This window comes from Argentina silus (genome assembly GCF_951799395.1).
Source record: "Argentina silus genome assembly, chromosome: 7".
NCBI lineage: Eukaryota > Metazoa > Chordata > Actinopteri > Argentiniformes > Argentinidae > Argentina > Argentina silus.
The window spans coordinates 7,670,372-7,690,835 of record NC_139661.1 but is presented as its reverse complement, the minus strand read 5'-3'; the positions used below and the strand labels follow the sequence as shown (position 1 = coordinate 7,690,835).

The 20,464-nt window shown below is 44.2% G+C and overlaps 2 protein-coding genes across 2 annotated transcripts; one reads left to right on the top strand and one right to left on the bottom strand.

Moving 5' to 3' along the window:
• Window positions 1-250: 250 nt before the first annotated feature.
• LOC310807648 (multiple epidermal growth factor-like domains protein 9) lies at window positions 251-16,595 on the bottom strand. Its single transcript, XM_083674203.1, has 6 exons — window positions 15,929-16,595; window positions 13,268-13,466; window positions 6,399-6,538; window positions 5,221-5,370; window positions 2,471-2,740; window positions 251-2,380 (listed from the first exon to the last, which is right to left on the bottom strand). The coding sequence occupies exons 1-6, from the start codon at window positions 16,479-16,481 to the stop codon at window positions 1,863-1,865; spliced, it is 1,830 nt and encodes a 609-aa protein (XP_083530329.1). The 5' UTR covers window positions 16,482-16,595; the 3' UTR covers window positions 251-1,862.
• An 849-nt stretch (window positions 16,596-17,444) lies between these two features.
• Window positions 17,445-20,450, top strand: LOC310806554 (serine/threonine-protein phosphatase 6 catalytic subunit-like). Its single transcript, XM_083672697.1, has 7 exons — window positions 17,445-17,560; window positions 17,942-18,037; window positions 18,157-18,222; window positions 18,402-18,543; window positions 18,906-18,985; window positions 19,196-19,405; window positions 19,530-20,450. Exons 1-7 carry the CDS (start codon window positions 17,486-17,488, stop codon window positions 19,776-19,778), a joined length of 918 nt encoding a protein of 305 aa, XP_083528823.1. The 5' UTR covers window positions 17,445-17,485; the 3' UTR covers window positions 19,779-20,450.
• The last annotated feature ends 14 nt before the right edge of the window (window positions 20,451-20,464 follow it).

Sequence of the window (20,464 nt, the reverse complement as noted above, 5' to 3'; positions counted from 1 at the left end):
AAAGTGAATCATCATGTGATCGGCTGATTAAATGCGTTAGAGAGCAGTTGAACAGGTGTACCTAATAAAGTAGCCGGTGAGTGTATATTCCAATGGTATATCTAATTGAAATATAAATATAAATCAACAGTAATATACAAATGTTGACTTTTTAAATGCTTTGCTACATTAAACAAAATGTAAATGACGGATGAAAACACATGTGTGACGATGGGAGCAAAGAGAAACATACAAAATACAAATATTGGACTAACCAATAAACCAACTTTATTTTGTAGTCTGAAATCTCAGTTTGTAGTATTTACACCATATCATTCACTTGAAAATAGCAGTTGAGGATGAAAACATGTTTCCTACAGCAGAATAAATTATGGAAGGTCTATTGATAGTTCAATTGATGTGGACTGTGCCCACAGTGGACCCTTCAGTGTCAGGGTAATGACTTTTCTGAGCATAGGCTGCTTTCTACCTGTACAATATTAATGATCATATTCACATTCATCTGTACAATGTCCTGACTCCTATTACATATTTACAGTGATCACACTGGGGAAAGAGGCAGTACCTGAGGAGTGGTTTTCCTTTACTAGCTTTACCCATTCATTATGGCAAAAAAAAAATCCAGCTTATCAATTGTGGTCAAAAATAAATAAAATACAGAAAACACTCAATAAGTGATGAGGATTAAGAGGAATGCTGCCAGCATCACCAATCACCATCTCTTTCTGTTGTACTGAAAAGACTACATAACAAATTGAATGTGGCATCACTGTGTCGTATGACAGTAAATGGATTGCTGAATGACACCAGCTTAAATTGACTACTTTTAGAGCAACAATTTGTTCAACAACTTCCGTTGAGGTAGGCATTTCTCAAACCAGCGGATTAGCACACCATTGGTAAAAAAGTAAAAGTGGTGATCCAAAACGAGAATGGGAGCTACAGTACTGCCCTGCAGTTGTGCTGAGTAGAGGCAGGGTGCAAGTCATGTTTGTTTCATTATCTATACACTCCTCTTTAATACTCAAGGTAAGGACCTGGCAACTTGTCATTAGGAAAAAACCTGAAAAAACAAATAAACAAAAGACAAGGTCATTCATGTTTTTACATTAGCCAGCAGCCTTCACTTTTCCCTATAACTCACAAAAAAGACATGGAAATGAACACACATCGCCCATTTCAATTACCATTCAATATAGCACACAAGATAAAACACCATGAAAAACACATCTTACATGTGCAATATTTCTCCCAAGAACAAAACTTGAAACAATAAATAAGAAATTAATACAAATTAATTAAATAACAATCATTGTCTCTACCAGATCTCTGTTCAAGTTAAAACTGTTTGTCTGTTTTAAAATGGTTTGAAATGCTAGATCTCCTGGTGAGTCTTCGAGTCCATTGCGCTGCATAAGGAAAAGTGTGCTGGCCAACAGGGCTTTTCACTCTTGCTTGCATCTACATTATGCCACATGGCCATAACCTTCCAAATCGGCAACAGTGCCCTCTTTAGGCAAAACTGAGGGAAAACAGTCTACTCCTCTTTGGAACCTTTTCGTTGATTTTCTCTTTCATGTGAATTATTTAAATCTGAAGTGGAGCACAAACATACACTTGCTAGCCTCGTTAGGACAGAACTAACGTAGACGTTCCACCCCTTCATACTTCGCTCCAATCTGTCTGTTGGTCCCACTGTCCTTATGCAGAATCTCCTGACGTGCCACAAAGGAGCTGGGAAGAGTGAATAGTTACACATGGAGCTTTGGGTTTGGTGTGTCCAGGAGCTTTGAAAGTCTTTATCCATCTCGTGTGTGTTTAGCATGAGGCAGCCAGCACGCAGAGAGGTGCTAGCTTGTGTGCTAAGCCTTGTAGCAGTTGCCCTGGGTGGTGAGAGCCAGCTGGCCGTTGGGCGCCACCTCGTTAGTCTCGTCCTCCAGCAGGCCTGACACATCTGCGTTGGGAATGCTGTCATGGTAACTGCTGAAACTGATGTTGTCCTCTTTCAGCTCAATGGTCCAGAAAGGAGCATTGAGCTTCCGGTTCTGATATTCGCGGTAGGTGTACACCCCTCCCACGAAGCCCAGGAGCAGCAGCACCACCAGGATGATGACTGCTAGGATGATGATGTTGAACTGAGTCCAAGAGACCTCGGTGAGCGCCGCTGTGGTGTTGTCTGTGGGGCTGCCCAGGCTGGTCAGCAGGGTCTGGGTAGTGGCTGCGCTAAGCAAGGTGGTGGAGTTTGTGGTGGTGGTAGAGGGTGGAGCAGTGGTGGACATGGTAGATGTCATGCTTTTGCTAGTGGAGGATGGGGTAGTGGTGGATGTCGTGGTTTTGGGGGCTTCTGTTGTGGTCTCTGAAGTAGGAATCATCCGTGCAGCTAAAACACATACAAAAGGTATTTAAAAAGTGCTCTACAAAATGATCTATTCAGATCTTGACTGTGTACCATGTGTGGGATAACCCTTACCTGGGCGGGTGCAGTTGTGGGCACGGGCGTCTCCGGTAAAGCCGGGAGCACAGAGCTGGCAGTGAGGCCCCTTCGTGTTGTTGGTGCAGCTCAGGCAGTGCCCGGTGTCAGGGTGGCAGAGGTGAGCTGGGCCCACAGGGTCTGAATTGCCACTGCAGTCACAGGGTACACACACCCTACCAGCACGGTAGAACCCAGCGACGCATCTGTCACACGCAGGACCGCCATACTCAGGAAGGCACTTGTCACACACTGGGGACCCATCAGATTCTATGGAGACAAAACGCGTGCGCGCACACACACACACGTTCATAAAAATGTGACTTACTGATGCAGCACCACCAGATGGCACCAGAACAGCACGCGTTTGTTGACTAAACATTCATATGGTGAGCCTGGTATCATATGACAAGTTCATGTACAGGATTCTACAAAGCAGTATAGTTTGTGTCAACAGTATATAATGAGTTGTGGAAACTGAATATATCATGCCAATGACTTTATTCATAGTAACGTTACCAGTGTTGCGGACAAGGGGCTACAATTAAAAGACACCTCTGTGGCTGTGTGGACTTGCTAATAAGATGACTGATTCAGTTGAGGGGTTTAGAGACAAAGTTTGCCCTTAACATTCTGAGATAGGGCACTGCTATACTCAGACTAGATGTCCGTAGAGGAATGAGAGACCCTTCTCTTACTGGTGACGAATGTGTGGAAATATGGTTCCACAAACACACATCATCTCGACAGCTTTGGAATCAGACTTGACTTGAGCAGCTTCTAACTAACCCCTTATCAGAGAGCATCATTACCCCTCATTATAATCATGATGTCTGTCTTCTCTAGGGTCAGCTCTCCCCTACAGGGTCTGCAGTAACATGATGCCACTACAGCACGTCCTTCACGCCTCACAACATCTTTGTCTTGCTGAAGGCACATTCTGTACGGGTCATGAAGGTGATGATCAAGAACAATGAGTACTCTGCCTCCACGTTTGTAGCATAGGTGTTGATGACAGAGTGTAAATGTAATGGAGTAAAAATAACCCTACATTCACTCAAGTGATACCCTACATTCACATGATTCAGTCCTCACAAGCTCATTAGCTCTGAATCATATTGAAGGCTGACTTATGAGACCAACTTTTGTGATCGTGTTACAATTGGAGCCATCAATGTCCTTGACGATAGCTAAAACCAATGCCTACTATAGAACACCTCTCTCTCACCATAGGCAGCTCTGATTGGCTGGGTTTAACCCTAATGGGGAGTTGAAACCTAGCAGATGATGTGTTATATCACCAAGAGGGAACATGACCCAGTCAGCACAGGGGCACAAGGACCTCTACATACAACATGACCTGGTTATTTACCCATCCTCCCCTACTACTGTAACTCTCTGTCTCTCTCTCTGTGTTTGTGTGTGTGTACACACACACCCACACGTCAATGTTTCATTAGCCTAAGGATGAATGAGCCTACCCATTCTGTACCATTGAGAAAAGAGAAGCTCTGAATGGATCATTTAATATGTATGACCCACATTCTGCTACATACTAAAGCGATACTGTCTCCCCATCTCAGACCCCTTTTCAGTATGGGAGGGTGTTTGTCTTCTAACACCCTTTGCCTAATCAGCATATTTACAAGGCGTCTCCCGTGTGCTCAACATGATACTGCATTGTGGCATTATTCTCATTTGTCACTGTTGCCAGGGCAACCTCTGCCTGAGGCTCCTCTCTCTCTGTTTCCCTCAACAGTATTCCATTACTTCCATCAACATCCTCCCTAACCACTCCTATCTAAGAGCAGCCCATGCATTTTATGGGGTTTCAGAGAATATCTCTGTTGATTCCGAACACACCACAACATCCTATGCCGTTGGCCACTGATATCAAGGATTCGTGGTGCCCATCCCCCCCACCCCCTGTGTTGCTGCCTGACTTACTGTGAAGTGCCCCAGCTGTGTCTATGTACTATATGCTCCATGTTCAGTCAGCCTGGTGTGTCCCTTCCCCTCCCATTGCCTCATACGCACACTGACACTGTTCAGCTCAGCTCACCCCCCCCCCAAACACAACCTGACAGCCTCAAACCCACTCCACATGGCTGTTGCCAGGCTGCTGACAACCAATGGGGGGCCATCAGAAGTCCCATGGCTGCTGCTGATTGGTCATGTTAGAGGGAGGGAGAGGTGAGAGAAAGTGGCAGGCACTCTAAGTATGTCTGAAGCTTGAGGGCTCAGGCCGAAGCTGCAGAGGTGTTGGTTCAGTGGCAGCCGGGCACAAACAAATGCTGGCTAGCTTGTTAAAAACAACCTTATATACCTATGTATCTGAATGCATGCACGCCTGTTACCTGCACATATTACCTGCACATTATTACCTGCATATGATGTCAGCAGACCCGACCCCTGACAAGCAACCTGACAGAGTCAGACCAACCAGACTATTGAGATACGTCCTCTTCAACTGAGTGGCTTTCATGTGAAAGGGTTCGTAATAATTTTTGGCTGTTTGGCTCAAAGCAAAAAAGAGCTCTACACCCCTTAGCCTGTGTTACACACAGTTGCAAAATCTTCAGAACAGCCCATTCCTTTGTGCTGTCGCAGCATTTCTTAGTCCCTGGCAGTGGAGACAGATACACCATGACAAGGTACACCAGCTCTTAAGAGAGGACACTGGTGACTAGACAGGAGAAGGTTCTAATGAAGGCACCGATAAGGACACTACGGAGGCGCTGCCTACTCACCAGTGTGACAGCTGCCAGTGGAGGTGTTGTTGGCGCAGGGGCAGGCGACGCAGGCGTCTGTTGAGGCAGCACCAGAGCTACGGTAGAACTTTGGCTTGCATTCCTCACAGTTGGGACCTTGAGTGTTGGCCTGGCAGTTCAGACAGATGCCTGAAAGAAAATGGAGGAATAATGTGATGACGACAATTCTTGGTTACAGCAATTTCCGGTCTGTTTGTCACCTGCGGGGAGTGTCAACAGGCTGTGCTGACCACACCTTAACCCTGAAGCAGTTTTGGTTCAAGACCAGGAACTGGGGATGTTTGATGTTAGTTAAGTAAATACCACAATCCTGCCTGTATTCTTTAGAGCCCCAGGTTGTTGTGTTTCCTGTTCTTGGGTATTTGAATAGACTAGATGATGATGGAGACGTTTAAAGGAGACTTCTCTGCTTTACTCTAAAACACTATGGGACAGTTACCCAGACACAGGGCTGGGTCCTGGGCTACATCAAGCTTTGAAGATGCTAACTAGTCGGAGGACTAGGCTTTATCTGTATCTGGGCAACCGCCCCAATGTGTTGACTGAATTCCTCTAATTGAGAAAACAGAGAAGTCCACCCCCATGAATTAGAGCCCGATACCTGATCTGGGCAGCCATTGTTTATCTCTGCCCTTCCTCTCTGCAGAGGACACCACAGGCTCTCTCATCAAATACAAAGACTCCATGGGAGGACAATCTGCTTGTGTTCGGTTGGAGATGTTACTGTCATGCTAATCTGGAGGAGTGACAGGTCTGCCTGTCTGGCTGCTGCTGTTTTTGTACACCACAGTGTTCCTTATGTAACAGTCCTCTGATATGAGAGGGTCATAGTGGGTTGAGGTCAAACCTGGGCTAAGTGTTATCCACTGCATTCTTCCACTGACCCTTGAAAAGGCTACTGTAGTTTGCCATCTGGCTGTGCTTCACAATGGCAGACAGATGGGTCCTGTGCAATCCTCCTCCACCTTTACCCCTACCCAAGCCTCTCAATACCTTTGAGTGTTTCGCTCCCCAAACGACCCTCAGGGGAGGTAAGCTGCTCGCTCACACGCACCACAGACAGCACTGATGTGCAACAGTCAGAAGAAAGTGGAAATTGCACAGGGTTTGTTGGGTAGAGTGGTGCAGGATGCAGGAGATGTTCAGTGGGTACTTACCAGACTGAGGGTGGCAGTAACTGGTGTAGTTGTTGCACTGGCAGGGCTGGCACCCCGTGGCGCTAAAGCGGAAGAACCCTGGGTGGCATTCGTCACACTTGGGGCCATAGACTCCAGTCTTGCACACACACATCCCCGAGCTGAAAGGACAGGGCAGCACAGGGTCAAAATACTGGAGACTTCCTTTTAGGCTCGGAAAAGAATAACCTTAATGCTCTACCTAATCTGTACAACGAGTTCTATTAGGTTGGAGAGCCTCTGAGGAGGATTGGATTAGCTACAACATTCTATGTGCAGATGACTCCAGCCGAATGGTTCTATGCATGAGTTCCTGCAGGTTTTCCCCCTGAGTGAGTTCACCACCCATCAATCCATCTGCTACCCATAACTCACACTCACTGCCCTCGTTAACCAGATCCCTTCTCTTTGTGGTGAACAGAGCATACACCAGAAGGGTTAAATGCTATGGGCATTTAAGCTCCATCCTCTGCAGTTCAAAGCAGTCTAGACCTTTCATATTTAATTCCACTAACATGTTTGGCATGTTTTTGGGGGGGGGCAGGGTAGCACGGTAGGTCTGGGCCACAGAGTGAAGTGCTCTCTAAGAACATCTGGTCTAGGGGATGGAGAGGCCTAGATCACAGAGCGTACAGGCCAGGCTTATGATAATACTCTGCCTAGCAGGGCCTCTTTCAGCCAGGTTCTCTCATCATTAGACAGTGACCTTGAGGACTGAATGGGACTACATGGGTCCGGATACCTGTGGGACCCTCTCAAGTGCTCTCAGCAAGACACAAAAGGAACCACCCCCCCCCCCCTTCATGCACAGCCCGATCTCCAGCTGCGTAGAAAGAGCAGTCGCTATGAGAGAGAGAAGGGGGTTATGAAAGACCTGTCTCTAGCAATCACTCATCCACACAGAAAAGCCTATGATCATAGTGAACTGACATCCATCTTATAACAGACCCCCGGCTGGAGTGTATATGGGGCTCTGTACTGTAGGGTGGGGCAAGGAATAACAAAACAGGCATGTTATTCAGTGGTACAGTAGTAGGCTACAATGCTTTTTGGAGATAAGAGAAATCAAAAGATGGGCTCTCTGTCTTCTACTGTCTATTAACACAGCATGTCTATGTTAACGCCACACTGAGTTAATCATACTGTATGGCAGACTCAAAGGCAGAGTCAAGCTAAACAATGTGTTTTTGTGCTAATGATGTGTTACCCTAGCTGAGTATGATTGCTGACAGCTGTAACTAAGCCATGCCGGTAGTGGGTGCTTTCTGCTTGATTATCCAGTCTTTCCTCTCGCCCCCTTAAATCCAATTACATTTGAGCTCTTTAGCACCCTACAGAGTTTGGTACATCACTTATTTAATTTACTAATGCGTTTTGTCCAAATGCCAACACCTGCCTGTGTTTCACCTGCACATTTTAAGGGGTCAGCCTACAAAACACACAAGCTGATATTGAATTATACATTACACACACAGTCTAAGTGGCAAGGAAGGGGGTTATTTATTTACAGAGAGAAAACAGTCTGCACATCTAAAGCCTATAAACTGTCTGATCCTGCATATTTTTCCCTCTCAAGGGAATTGCAAACAATGAATTATGCCAGATCAACCCACACCACAACTAAATCAAGACAAAGACATTCTCTGAATACATATCTGCGCACAATAACCCCAAAACAATCCAGCCCATTGATCGACTGAGGGCTGTTTCCATGAGCGCACACGTGTGTAGGGGCCTATTCAAATGAGGCATTGTTAACACTTCTCTTGATGCAAATGATAATGCTTAGTGGGGTGTGGTGTGTACTGGTAAGGACACGGTTACGAGATCAACCGCTCTGGGGACACACAAAGACACATACCCAAATACACACTCAAAGACAAAAACACACACGTGCGCCATCATGACCTCATTGCACGGGAGGCGGAGACTGCTCCTCAGTAGCAGCAGAAGGAGTGAACCATTGGGATATGATACCATAGAGAAGTGAGAGCTATTTTCTGTCAGGGGGTTGCGTAATCCAACAGCACTGCGTTTACAGTACGGCTATTCCTGACACCTCTCTTATTTATGAAAAAGCAAGCAGGAAATATGGAGGCAGGTTCCACGCGTCACTTAAGTGATTCAGACTCTCTGATGTAAGAGGCTTTTCTTTTCTCGCCAAAGACAGCAGATGGTGTGAAAATCTCAAGAGTTTAAATATATGTTTTTCAACAGGACATCAAGTGTTATATACGACAGCATCCGTCAGAGCCCCGGATTGGTGGCCCAATTCTCCCTCTGTCGGGTATCGCCCAGGAACTGACCTGTCACAACACCGGAGAATCTGCCATCTGTGATATCTATCAAGCCAAAATCAGACTCTCGAAGCTGGGTGTAGAATCTTTGTTAGGACATGATACAGTATGACAAATGGGTGTACCTGAGAGACTACTCCTCTGGGACTAGCTACGGTATCATGAGTCATGACAGGAGGGGACAACTCCCACAGGGTGTGGATTGAACCAAACTGCTACTCACAGTGCTGCATAGAGCAGATGGGAGAAGTGCTTGGAAAGGGGGGGGGGGGGGGGGGGTAGGCTGGGGGGCTCTAAAGAGATGTCTGGAGCACACACTGTGCTGCATGGCTGAGACCAGTATATTGCTGAAAAAATTATCGCTCACTCACAATAAGCACCCACCTAGCGTGTCATTCATCTGTTCTAACCTAATCCCAGGTTCCTGTTCCTGCTCCCATGAGACTGTGCTGAGATTTCGCCACCGAGGTAATGTGGCTGGGGGGGGGGGGGGCTTGTTATTGTTTTGGTGTGTTTTCACTGGACCTGTCGGCTGTGGTAGCCCAGCCGCTCAGCCTTAGAGCTGCATATTAAGTAGGTCAGTAAAAACATGGTAACGAGGCTTAACCCCGTTCCTCTGCTGCCATGGTGATGCCAGCCATACGTTGCGCATGCCTGGGGAACCCCAATAGGAAATAGGCTGAGCACATATCTGCGCTCCAGCAGTGCCATCCACTTTGCCACAGGGAAACCGGAGAAGTCAGAAATACTCACTAAGTCTTCTCATTTACCACGGGGGAGTGGGACCATCAGGCAAGATGTACACCACTCTACGCTAAGCAGGTTTAGTGTCGGTGTTCCTTGTGCCAGCCCCTCAGAGAGAATGTTTTACAACAACCACCGCCAAGAGTTGAGATCCATTCTAGACAGCCCTGGCTCGGGATCACACACTGGCACGGTTATGTAACACAGCTCAAAGGAAACTCAGAATGTGCTGGCAGCCATAGCCGCTGACTGCACTTCAGCCATTAGATCAACAAAGCCCCCCTACTGGGTCCATGCCATAAATAAAAGACTTGGACGCAGCCTCCTGTTTATGCAAGTGTGGGGTGGCCTGCAGTGTCCCTGAGTCACTGGGCCAGAGTTACGCAGCACTCCTGATTCAGATTTATTCTCTCTCTCCCTCTCTCTCTCAGAACAAACAGATGTGCCAAGTCTGTCAGGATTATATATCATGAACTCACCAGCCCCCTGCAATCCAAAGCCAACAACCTTGCAAAAGCTACAGATTGACTTCAAGTTTCAGGGCAGTATGCCACCAAGCAAGGCTGAGCTGCAGTGCCAACCACCTCTGCTACTCCCATGGTGTGCTGCTAAACTGGTTTATGATGACATGACCCCATCAAAGGGAAAGGAGGATGTTGAGAGTGCGCTCCCTGGGTTTCCATTGATTGCCCCAGTAATTCTAACCTATTCAATCAAACCCACAGGCAAAATGGGGAACAGATGCTTTGGAATCCTTGTTAAGTGCCATTTCAACTGAAATCCAAAACAATGACATTCAAACACATTTATACTAACTGTGGGAATATTTTCATGAGGCCAGGACTGTTTATAGGTGAGGGTTGAGGATGAGGAAAACAAACTGCCACCCAAATCTGTTTATTATACAACATGAGACAGTGAGACTAGGGGAATAGGAGGAAACATCTGCACCCAGAATCAATACGTCATTTCATACAGTACGTGGTACCGTTCAATAAAGTAGGGTGAAACACAAATGTGCAACCTCAAAAAACATTGCTCCAAAGGACTGACCCAAATAAACTATTGATATAACTCTTATGGGCGGAAGGAAGTTCATTGTTTTCTGAAATATTGATGTAACTTGAGGGCTAATGGAGGAGGATTACAGAATCGTACAACTTCATATGAAAGTACAATTGTTAACAATGTTGCTAGGCTACAGTAGCATGAAGCCTCCTATGATACTCATAGGAGGCACCATGCTACAGTCTCTTAGCAACAGCTAACTTTTCAACAGACCCGTGATTGGTCTCTCTTTTCTTTTCTTTTTTCATTATCAGACATCCTCCTGTCTCTGAATCTGCTCAGCAAACCACAGAGAGATTTGGGTTCCAAATCTGTGGTCCTTTTCATTCAGTGTGAAGCCTTAGTGAATGAAACTTATTCAGGAGAGAGAGGCTGAGGGTTCTCAAATCCCCCCCACATGTTAATCAAGGTCTTTCCCTGAAATCCTGATCAATGAAAAGAACAAGATACAACTCACAAGTATTCTACAATCTCCTTATGTCTGCACATTATACTTGTCATCAAGGTAATACACATCACTGTCATTTACTACAAATCGAATAGGGCATTACCATTAAATATCGAGCCTGTGAGCTAATCATCAACCACCGTCGCTCGTGTTTTGACTGAAGGACCCTGCGGCTGTCCCTCTGTTTTCCTGTTTGTTTTTGTCCCCCTGTGGATTTATTTTGGTCAAGAGCACAGCAGGACGCAGTAAGATTCATATAGCTACTTACAGATGAGCCATTTAAAAAAATGGGCTAGCTTCCTTCCTTACCATGGTACGGGTCAGTACAGATCAAGCAGGCTGTGGGCCACTTGGATTCTTACTGCAATGTAGGCTAGCACTGTAACAACAAGCTCAGCCATCCAGCCAATGCTCATCAATGACAGAAATCAATCAATACAGTAGCTGCTAGGAGCTAGCATTCCCAATTTCATTGGTATTGGTATACATCAAACCGAATCCTGAGTTGAGAGTGGCCTAGAAGATGTTGAAATATATATTTAAATGCAATCTTCTTTTTGTTCCAACCACAATGGATTCCTTATATCAATTTACAGTTCATATATCCCTTTTGGGTCTGGATTTTTACTCAAGAGATAGTTCACTGAGACATGATGCAATAGTTATATAGATGTACAGTTCTGAAACATGATGATCCTTGGTTAGATGTCCTTGAGGAAATGCATAGAGCAGTTCAAGTTTAAATCCCTACTCTGATCCAGCCGTCTGAAAGCCAATTACTACATCATCGTTCTCTCACAAATTCCAGCCTGGGATCAGTGCATGTGCTGTGATTTGCGATTAGTTCAAGCCAAGCCCACTCTGTTTCTTGGGTTGCAATAGTGTCACCTTTATTGAAACTAACACTTACCTACTGCTTCAGTTGCAATAGCACATTCATATCAAATGTTAAGATGATGCATGACTAAGTCTAGTAGGGGGGTTGGATGCTCCATCAGTTAATGAGAGGCACCCCCTAAAGCACACGACTAGGGGGTCTGAGAGCTGCCTAATCTGTGTAAATCATAGTGATTACCTACTGTGAGAGAGCTAGGCTGGCCTGGGTTAGGCTACGCTAGCTGGGTTAGCACCGTTCAGGCTCAGACTGTCTAAGCAGGATCATATTCTTACTGTGAGTGAGGGCTACTAGCCCCATAGGCCACTGTCCTGAAAATAACCCCTCTGCCCCTTCACCCACTTCTCGCTCTACTCCGATTCATTTTTGTGGTGAAGGAGGCCAAAAGGCTTACACATCCTTTTGAGGAGTTTCCTTTCCTAGCGGGAAGTTGAATTTTATATCATTACATTACCTGACAAGACATATAACTGTTAAATGTTAAAAGGTGTTTATACTTCACTACCTCTGGACAAAAACAGACAGGGATTTAACTTGTGTATATTCTGACAGTTGATTCACTATCACATCTGACACATCACATAACCAATATCATGGACGTTCTCTCAGCTTCCTGACCAGCCACATTCCTGACCAGCCACATTCCTTTCGACGGTTAGAAGCAAAAATACAACAGCTATTTTTATCAGGTTCCTAAACCCCACACACACACACACACACACACACACACACACACTAACTCTCTCCAAGTCAAGTCACACTCATTCCGACGAACTAGGGCAGTGTGTGGTTTTTGGCTGGGGATATAAAAACCAACCCAGGTCTTTTGACCCCACAGTCTCCATAGAGGCGAGGGGGATGATGGGGGATGCTGGAGGAGATGGTTCTGGTGAACCAGACAAGGAAGATAATGACTTCAAGATGACTCAGTTATGACGGGAACACATTACATTAAGGTTAACTTCACAAAGACTTTATAAGTTTGTATGTACATAAAAACACATTTTTAATTTAAACATCAATAATAGTGTATCCACATATGAGCTCACTATTTACCAAACAACTATCACATAATTTTTAACTAATTAGCTGTAACTGTTGATTATGATTCATAAATAAATATTACAGTCAATTCACTACTTATAAACCCTTTATAAAGGCAAAATATAGTATTTGGAGTCGCCTGGCCCCAAAACATCCTTAATGCAAATCTCAGATATGCACAATAGGGTGTGACCAATCTAACCAATTATTCAAACAGATTTAGCAAACTGTGATTGCTAAGCTACATATCCCCTAGAAGCAACATTTTTTATTGTTTGATAATATCAGTTCTATTGCAATGTAGCGGTAAGTTGTATACTGTTTACAGTGCTTGAGAGGAAGTGGATGCTCTCACCTGTCACAGAGGTTGTTGATAGCGCCAAAGGAGTCACAGCCACAGGTAAGGCAGCCTGTGGTGCCGTTGGTGAAGTGTCCATCCTCACACTCCTCACACTGCAGGCCGGTGTACCCCGACATGCAGGAGCACTGGCCTGTGCCCTGGTCACAGTCATCTGGGTCCTCAACCCCCTCACTGCTGCAGTTACACAGAACCTCTGCAGGGACAGATTGAGAAACATGGCTTTTGAGCAATGCATGGGAATAAGAGGTTTGCAGGGGGGGAAATTCTCACACACACACACACACACACACACACACACACACACACACACACGACATCTGGTTGACCCTGTGGACTGCTGAGTAGGTATCTATAATTCATTTGAGCCCAGGTATGTTGAGCAGGGAGTCTAAGTGTTCCACTGCTCTGCTGTGCCCCAGACTGTGTGTGTATGTGTGAGAGACAGTGACATGGTAGGATGTTCCTACTACATTGCTGCTTCATGACATGTAGGGGAAATACCAGGTTTCCTTTGGTGTGTTGTTGAGCACATATGGGCAGTTATTACAGGAGACAAGTTGCTCAGAGCATAATTCACAAGAACGATCTGAAACAGGGCTGCAAAGACATATTTGTAGCAATGTGTCAACTCTGTAAATGGAAATGTAGAAGCTAAATCTTTAAAAACTAAACATAGAGGATAACTGTAAACAGTGGAATTTGTGTCATTATTTGGAGTACAAGCATGTATTAATGAACGGGTGTTCATGTCATAGGTTGCAAACGGTCTGAAGTACAAATGTTTGTCTGGTGTCTGCTATGATCTAAACGGGAACTATGCTCTGTTTGATTAGCGGCAAGTTCCTGTAGAGGCAGGTAGACTTTGACCTCAAAATAATAAATGTTGTCCTGTATTACCAGTATTTGTAAACATTCACAATACTGTAATGTGTTTTGTCCAGTCATTTCCAACAATGGCTTGGCTATCGGATACGGCTTAATGTAATTTTCAGTAACAGTTGCGTCCTCATAAGATTAGGCTTCTATATCTCTGTCCACTGTTCCAGAAGCTTTACGTAACAGTGAACAGCTTTCCACTTGTTCACTGAAGCCATGTTCACTGCAGAACTGTCAGCTAAGATCACCCCCCAGACTGTATGAGGTCCAGTGCAGATCTCTGTCTGTCTGTCTCTGACACACACACACACACACACACACACACACACACACACACACACACACACACACACACACACACACACACACACACACACACACACACACACACACACACACACACACACACACACACACACAACTGGTTTGGCTTGAACTTGACAGGATTTGTAAGCACTGTTTTAGAGACATCCAAGGACAGGATTTGTCCTCAGTCATGCGTTTCAGTCAGTGTGGGAAGTAGCAAGTTCAGGTATGCACCAGCAGGACAACACTTGGGCGTAAAATGACTCCTCAGCCTAACTAGTCACACACCCTCTTGACATTGTTTATGCTGCTTAAATGAAAACAATGAAGGAAAGAGGTACCTCACCTAACCAGCAGTTACTTCTGCACTATCCAATCAGAAACTGTATGTGAACACATAACATACTGGCACACAACATTGGCAGATATGTGTCACAAGCTCTAGGCATTAAGCCAGGTTGTTGATATTGTCATCTTACAGAAGAATACAGTCTAGGGTGTGGGATCCCAGACAGAAGACAGGGCAAATCTGGCTGGTGTTAACGCATAATTTCACAGTGCTCTCATAGTCAGCAGGGAGGCAATTTTATACAGCGCTAAATAAGGGTTTTCTATTCTAATTTCTATTGAGGCTCCGTCGGAGAGTAGTCTACATCATGCATTGCACATGCAACAGCGGGAACAGAGGCAAGCCGATGGGCCTCATTCATGTCTAGGTCTGGTCACTTTGATTGGATGAGGTTTACACATTCCCCTTTCCCCCCTCCTTGTTGCAAGGATGTTGTACAGACACAATGGGATGACACTATCTTTATTCGCTTTGTGATCTACTGTTTGTTTTTACGGAGATGGCGATGGACTGGGGTTGTATAAATAAACAAGAGGATAAACGCCCTCCCCCTCCCTACCAATCACTATAATATCTGACACACTTATGCGTTTCACATAATAACCCACATATCGATGTGGGCGCAAATAATTGTCGATAAGCTGCTATATTGCTCAATTATAAAAAAAATAAAAAAAATAAAAAGTGTTGAACGGAGAGGCAATGTTGATGTGGACCATTTAATGGGTCGTGCTAGATCATTTTGCAGGGTTATGCCATCCATGATTCGAGGTCTATCCATTGTTACAATATGTCAGTTTCTTCGCCCGCTGATGCTCTGCGTCAAAAAACACGATGCGGACATGTTATGATTTTGCCTACGCATGGTTAGGGCCTTAGGCTAGATAACAAAATCGTCTATTTGTTCAAGTGGGAATTTTTTTTCAACATGAGTGAATCATTTGAGCTGATGCAATTACATTTAATTTCATGCATACAGCGGCCTATAATGACTTTAATGTCTCTCAATAGTGGAGGTGTGGTTGAGGATAGCCAAGACGACCACAAGATAAAATGGCAATTGTAGGCTATGCTCCTTGGTTAATTTGTCTTTTATTCTTGTTACACCCAAACGCTATACTCACCTTGACCAATTTCGGTGGTGGTAATCGATGTATCAATACTATCTGCAGACCATGCATCATTGGTCCTGCGCTGGGAAACCATGGAGACCATGGTCTGCAGCATTTTTTCTGGGGGAAAAACTGATGTTTGCCCGTCAGTGGATCTTTTGACTGAACTGGACATTCTGGAGCTTAATGCAGTTATTTGTTCTCTGGTGGTTGAAATCATTTGTATGCTTGGGGTTGTAGTGTCCGTTGTCGGTGGCTGAAAGGTGGTTGCGGTTGGCGAGACTTGGGTCGTGGAGACTTGTATCGTCTTGCTGGACGCGCCGGGGGAAACAATGGTGGGGGAAGGTGTGAGCCCAGTTAGAGGGCCGAGCACAAACCTGTCCTCAGGTAAGCGATTAGGCATGGCGGTGTAGAGCGGCTCCAAGGTCTCGGAGGCTGAGCGAGGCTTCCTGGAGATAGGCGACGCATCGTAGGGTTTGACGCGAGGTGCAGCTTCAGAAAATCCAACATACAAAATAAATAACAAAGCCGGGGATATGTACATTATTAAGGACGTTAACCTCATATTAAATTTCAGCTCTCCATGTAAAGCCCTAATAATGGTCTGTCTCAGACCTTTCCCTGAATGGACCAGCGCACGTACTCCACCATTGATGTCCTCGGCGGCTGTACGCTTTTCGTAAATGTTGACCCAGTGATGGTGAACCAAACTACTCTCAGCTGGATGCCTTCGCTTTTGGTGCAACCTACCTTAAAATACCGTTGATTGCCACGCTATTCATCCAATGGGTAATTTGGTAGGAGGTGCATGACTAATCGCAAATGTATCTGATTGGTTCAAATGCGTAAAATCGTGACGCGAGGTAACCGAGTCCGTGTCATAGGCCAGTGCGCATTGAATGCTCATTGAGGCTACTATGCATCACTGTACTGTCTGTATCACTGTAGCCTACTGTTATTGGTACACAACGCTATGGTACCACCATGGAAAATAATTTGACTGACATGTTCGGATTTCTTTTATTGATACAATGAATTAATAAGCATATGCCTCTGCTTGTGGTCATGAAATAGGTTTTGACTACCAAAGAAAATATAATTAGTATATTATATTTGTATTCGTATAAAAAAAATCTATTGAATCTAAGTCTATTGAACAAGTAGGCATAGGCCTATCTGTAGAAATATTTGGCCTTTGGGAGGGTGAGCCAGAGGGAAAACCGGTTTGCTTGCTTAGGGCAATTTCATTCTAACCAATTCGGAAGATTACATTGACATTCAAATCGTTTTATTTCAATGAGAATTTTCTAATGTTACTATTGGAATTTTAATGAAGCCCAGTGGTGATGTCCCAGTTGGTGGATGTGTATGTGGCCTAATGGCCCTACACTTTATTTTCACGTATATACGAGCGCCACTATGCGGACAAGAGAAAAACAGCCTGCGCCAGAGCACCCTGGCTTGCACTAGATGGCAGCACAACAAACCATATTCGGTGTCAGCTACACGGAATCGAAACAAGTGAGTAGAAAAACGTCAGCTGGTAGCTAGCTACTACTAGCTAGTACAATGGCACCACTAGACCTGGATAAATACGCGGAGATCGCCAAGCAGTGCAAATATTTACCCGAAAATGATCTAAAGGTAGCTATGGCTTACCAATGACAATCTGTCTCGCTAACTGTATCACTCATGTTATGACTTCTAATGTAGCTAGCGAGCCTAGTTAGCTAACTAGCTAGTTTCCCCACACAGAGCCATATACTGTATGATGGCTCTGATTCTGGACAGACACTGCTTGCAAGCTAACCTTAATCTCCCAAATCACTTGTGCATTACCTATGGTAATATTGACAGCTCCCTTCTAGACCTACCATAGCCTATGTATGTGTGGCATCAGGCTTGTCTTTACTTCGTTTTGTTGTTTGAGTTGATGTCATGATGATGCTGATTAATATCAACAATTGTGATACATTGTTGCTGCAGTGCTTCTAACTGTGTTCTTGTATTTTGTGTTTTCTTCAGAGATTATGTGACTATGTATGTGACCTATTGCTTGAGGAATCCAACGTTCAACCTGTGTCCACCCCTGTGACCGTGTGTGGGGATATACATGGACAGGTATTTCACTAACCACACCTCACAATCAGAACTGATGCATTGATAAGACATTTATTCAGTTGTTTCCTGTTTTGGCCTGTCTACAATAATGTTGCTTGTCTTTCTACTGTTGCGTTTAGTTCTATGATCTGTGTGAACTCTTCAGAACTGGAGGACAAGTTCCTGACACAAACTATATTTTCATGGTGTGTATAAGACAAATTATAAATCCCTGTAATATGCCATTTATCTGAATGTGTCTTATACAACTGTAGTTTTACATGTTTATGGTTTACACAGTTCAATGTTTACAACATCCATCAATAATTGTTCAATCATGCATTTATGAGTTTTAATCAGTGTAATCTATGTGGTATATCTCCAGGGTGACTTTGTTGACAGGGGATATTACAGCTTGGAGACGTTCACATACCTGCTGGTGTTAAAAGCCAAATGGCCTGACCGCATCACACTCCTGAGAGGAAACCATGAGAGCAGGCAGATAACCCAAGTGTATGGTTTTTATGGTGAGATTTTCGATATAGATGGATCTATGATGGCTCTGATAGATATAGATATAGACTCACTTACCCTCAACAAACTAACCCAAACATCTGGGTGTCATAAAGAATTTGGCATGTAACCCGTCACTGACTCTTACCAGTCCACTGACTCCTATTTCATTTTATTTAAAATGTCTTGATGAAATAGATCTGTTATAATGGCATATGGTAAATATACTCCCTATTCTAGTTCGTAATGTATTGGTAGTTTTGTTTCTCAGACTTGTGAGAATGTGTTTTGTCCTATAGTGACACTCCCTCACACATTACACATTTAGTTCCGGGTGATTGTAAATGGGATGTCCCTGCTCTGTTTTGCCTTTCAGATGAATGCCAAACAAAATATGGAAATGCCAATGCCTGGCGCTACTGTACCAAAGTGTTTGATATGCTTACAGTTGCAGCTGTGAGTAAAATTGTCTTATCAGAAATGTACTTAACCCTGAACCTCACCTTTTCTAAGTGATAGAGAATTTGAGGTTCGGTTCTAAAATTCAGCACAGTTAGGTAACATGATGATCACATAATGTATGAGAAATTCTACTGTCTTCTTGTTAGTGTTTTAGTGTTACGGCACATTCTAATGTTCTGCCTTGGTTGTATTTTCTTGTGTTAGCTGATGGATGAGCAGGTCCTGTGTGTCCATGGGGGCCTTTCTCCAGACATTAAGACCCTAGACCAGATCAGAACCATTGAGCGGAACCAAGAAATCCCTCACAAGGGAGCTTTCTGTGACCTGGTCTGGTCTGACCCTGAGGATGTTGACACTTGGGCCATCAGCCCTAGGGGAGCTGGATGGCTCTTTGGTGCAAAGGTCACCAACGAGGTGAGAATAATGTTTTACACAGCAATGAATATAAGATAGGAGAATGGGATATGTTACAAGTAATGCTATGATTTCTCTCTCTCTCTGTCTCCATCTGTCTTTCTCCATTTCCCATGATGTGTAGTTTGTCCACATCAACAACTTGAAGTTGATCTGTCGGGCACATCAACTTGTTCACGAAGGTTACAAGTTCATGTTCGATGAGAAACTGGTAACGGTCTGGTCTGCTCCTAACTACTGCTATCGCTGCGGCAATATCGCCTCCATCATGGTCTTCAAGGACGCCAACACGAGGGAGCCCAAGCTGTTCCGAGCAGTGCCTGATTCAGAGAGAGTCATTCCACCCAGAACAACAACACCATATTTCCTGTAAAAATTGCCCACCCTGTTATCAAGCATCACATTTGTTTTGTATCACAATACAACAACTTTTATCTGGTGGAATGACACTGGTGATTATATAATTCATATGTAGTCTACTGTACAGTTCTGTTTCTGTGTCCGCTTTCGTAGCTCTGTGTGTCAATGCACATGTGCTCACACACCGTATAAGTAACGCCATTATTGTCTTTTAAAAATGTTTTAGATCTCTTACTAAAGATAACTATGGCTCATATCTTGGTGCCAGAGTATGCACATGTCTTCACCAATGTTATGTCATTTTTATGAAGGCAAAGGCTGAAATCACAAATTTTGTGATGGACTGAAGTCAATTAATGTCTAAGCTAAACAATGTTAAATTCACCACGGTAGTTTTACTGTTCACTTGATGAATTGAAAAAAGGATTGCATCGTTTGAGCACCTCACTGAAAATGATTACATGTTCAGTTTGACTATGGTGAGTTTGCAGGTTGTTTAGAGGATGCTATTTCTCAGATGTTGGATTAAATGTTTTTGTGTTAAATTTATTACATCTCATGTATTGTGTAGATATCGAAAACAAAGCACTGCAATATTGCTTTTATTCAGATGTTTAAATGGGGCATGCACCTGCCTTTGTGCTGTCTTATTTAGTCTTATAATAAAGCTTTAAATCTGAAAATAGTTGTCTATTACCA

Coding starts and splice junctions, on each gene's coding strand:
- LOC310807648 (XM_083674203.1), bottom strand. CDS start 16,481: ATGAGGTTAACGTCCTTAATAATGTACATATCCCCGGCTTTGTTATTT. Junction 5,371..6,398: donor TTACTGCCACCCTCAGTCTG/GTAAGTACCCAC, acceptor ATTTTCTTTCAG/GCATCTGTCTGAACTGCCAG. Junction 2,381..2,470: donor CCACAACTGCACCCGCCCAG/GTAAGGGTTATC, acceptor TATGTGTTTTAG/CTGCACGGATGATTCCTACT.
- LOC310806554 (XM_083672697.1), top strand. CDS start 17,486: ATGGCACCACTAGACCTGGATAAATACGCGGAGATCGCCAAGCAGTGC. Junction 17,561..17,941: donor TACCCGAAAATGATCTAAAG/GTAGCTATGGCT, acceptor TGTTTTCTTCAG/AGATTATGTGACTATGTATG. Junction 19,406..19,529: donor GTGCAAAGGTCACCAACGAG/GTGAGAATAATG, acceptor CATGATGTGTAG/TTTGTCCACATCAACAACTT.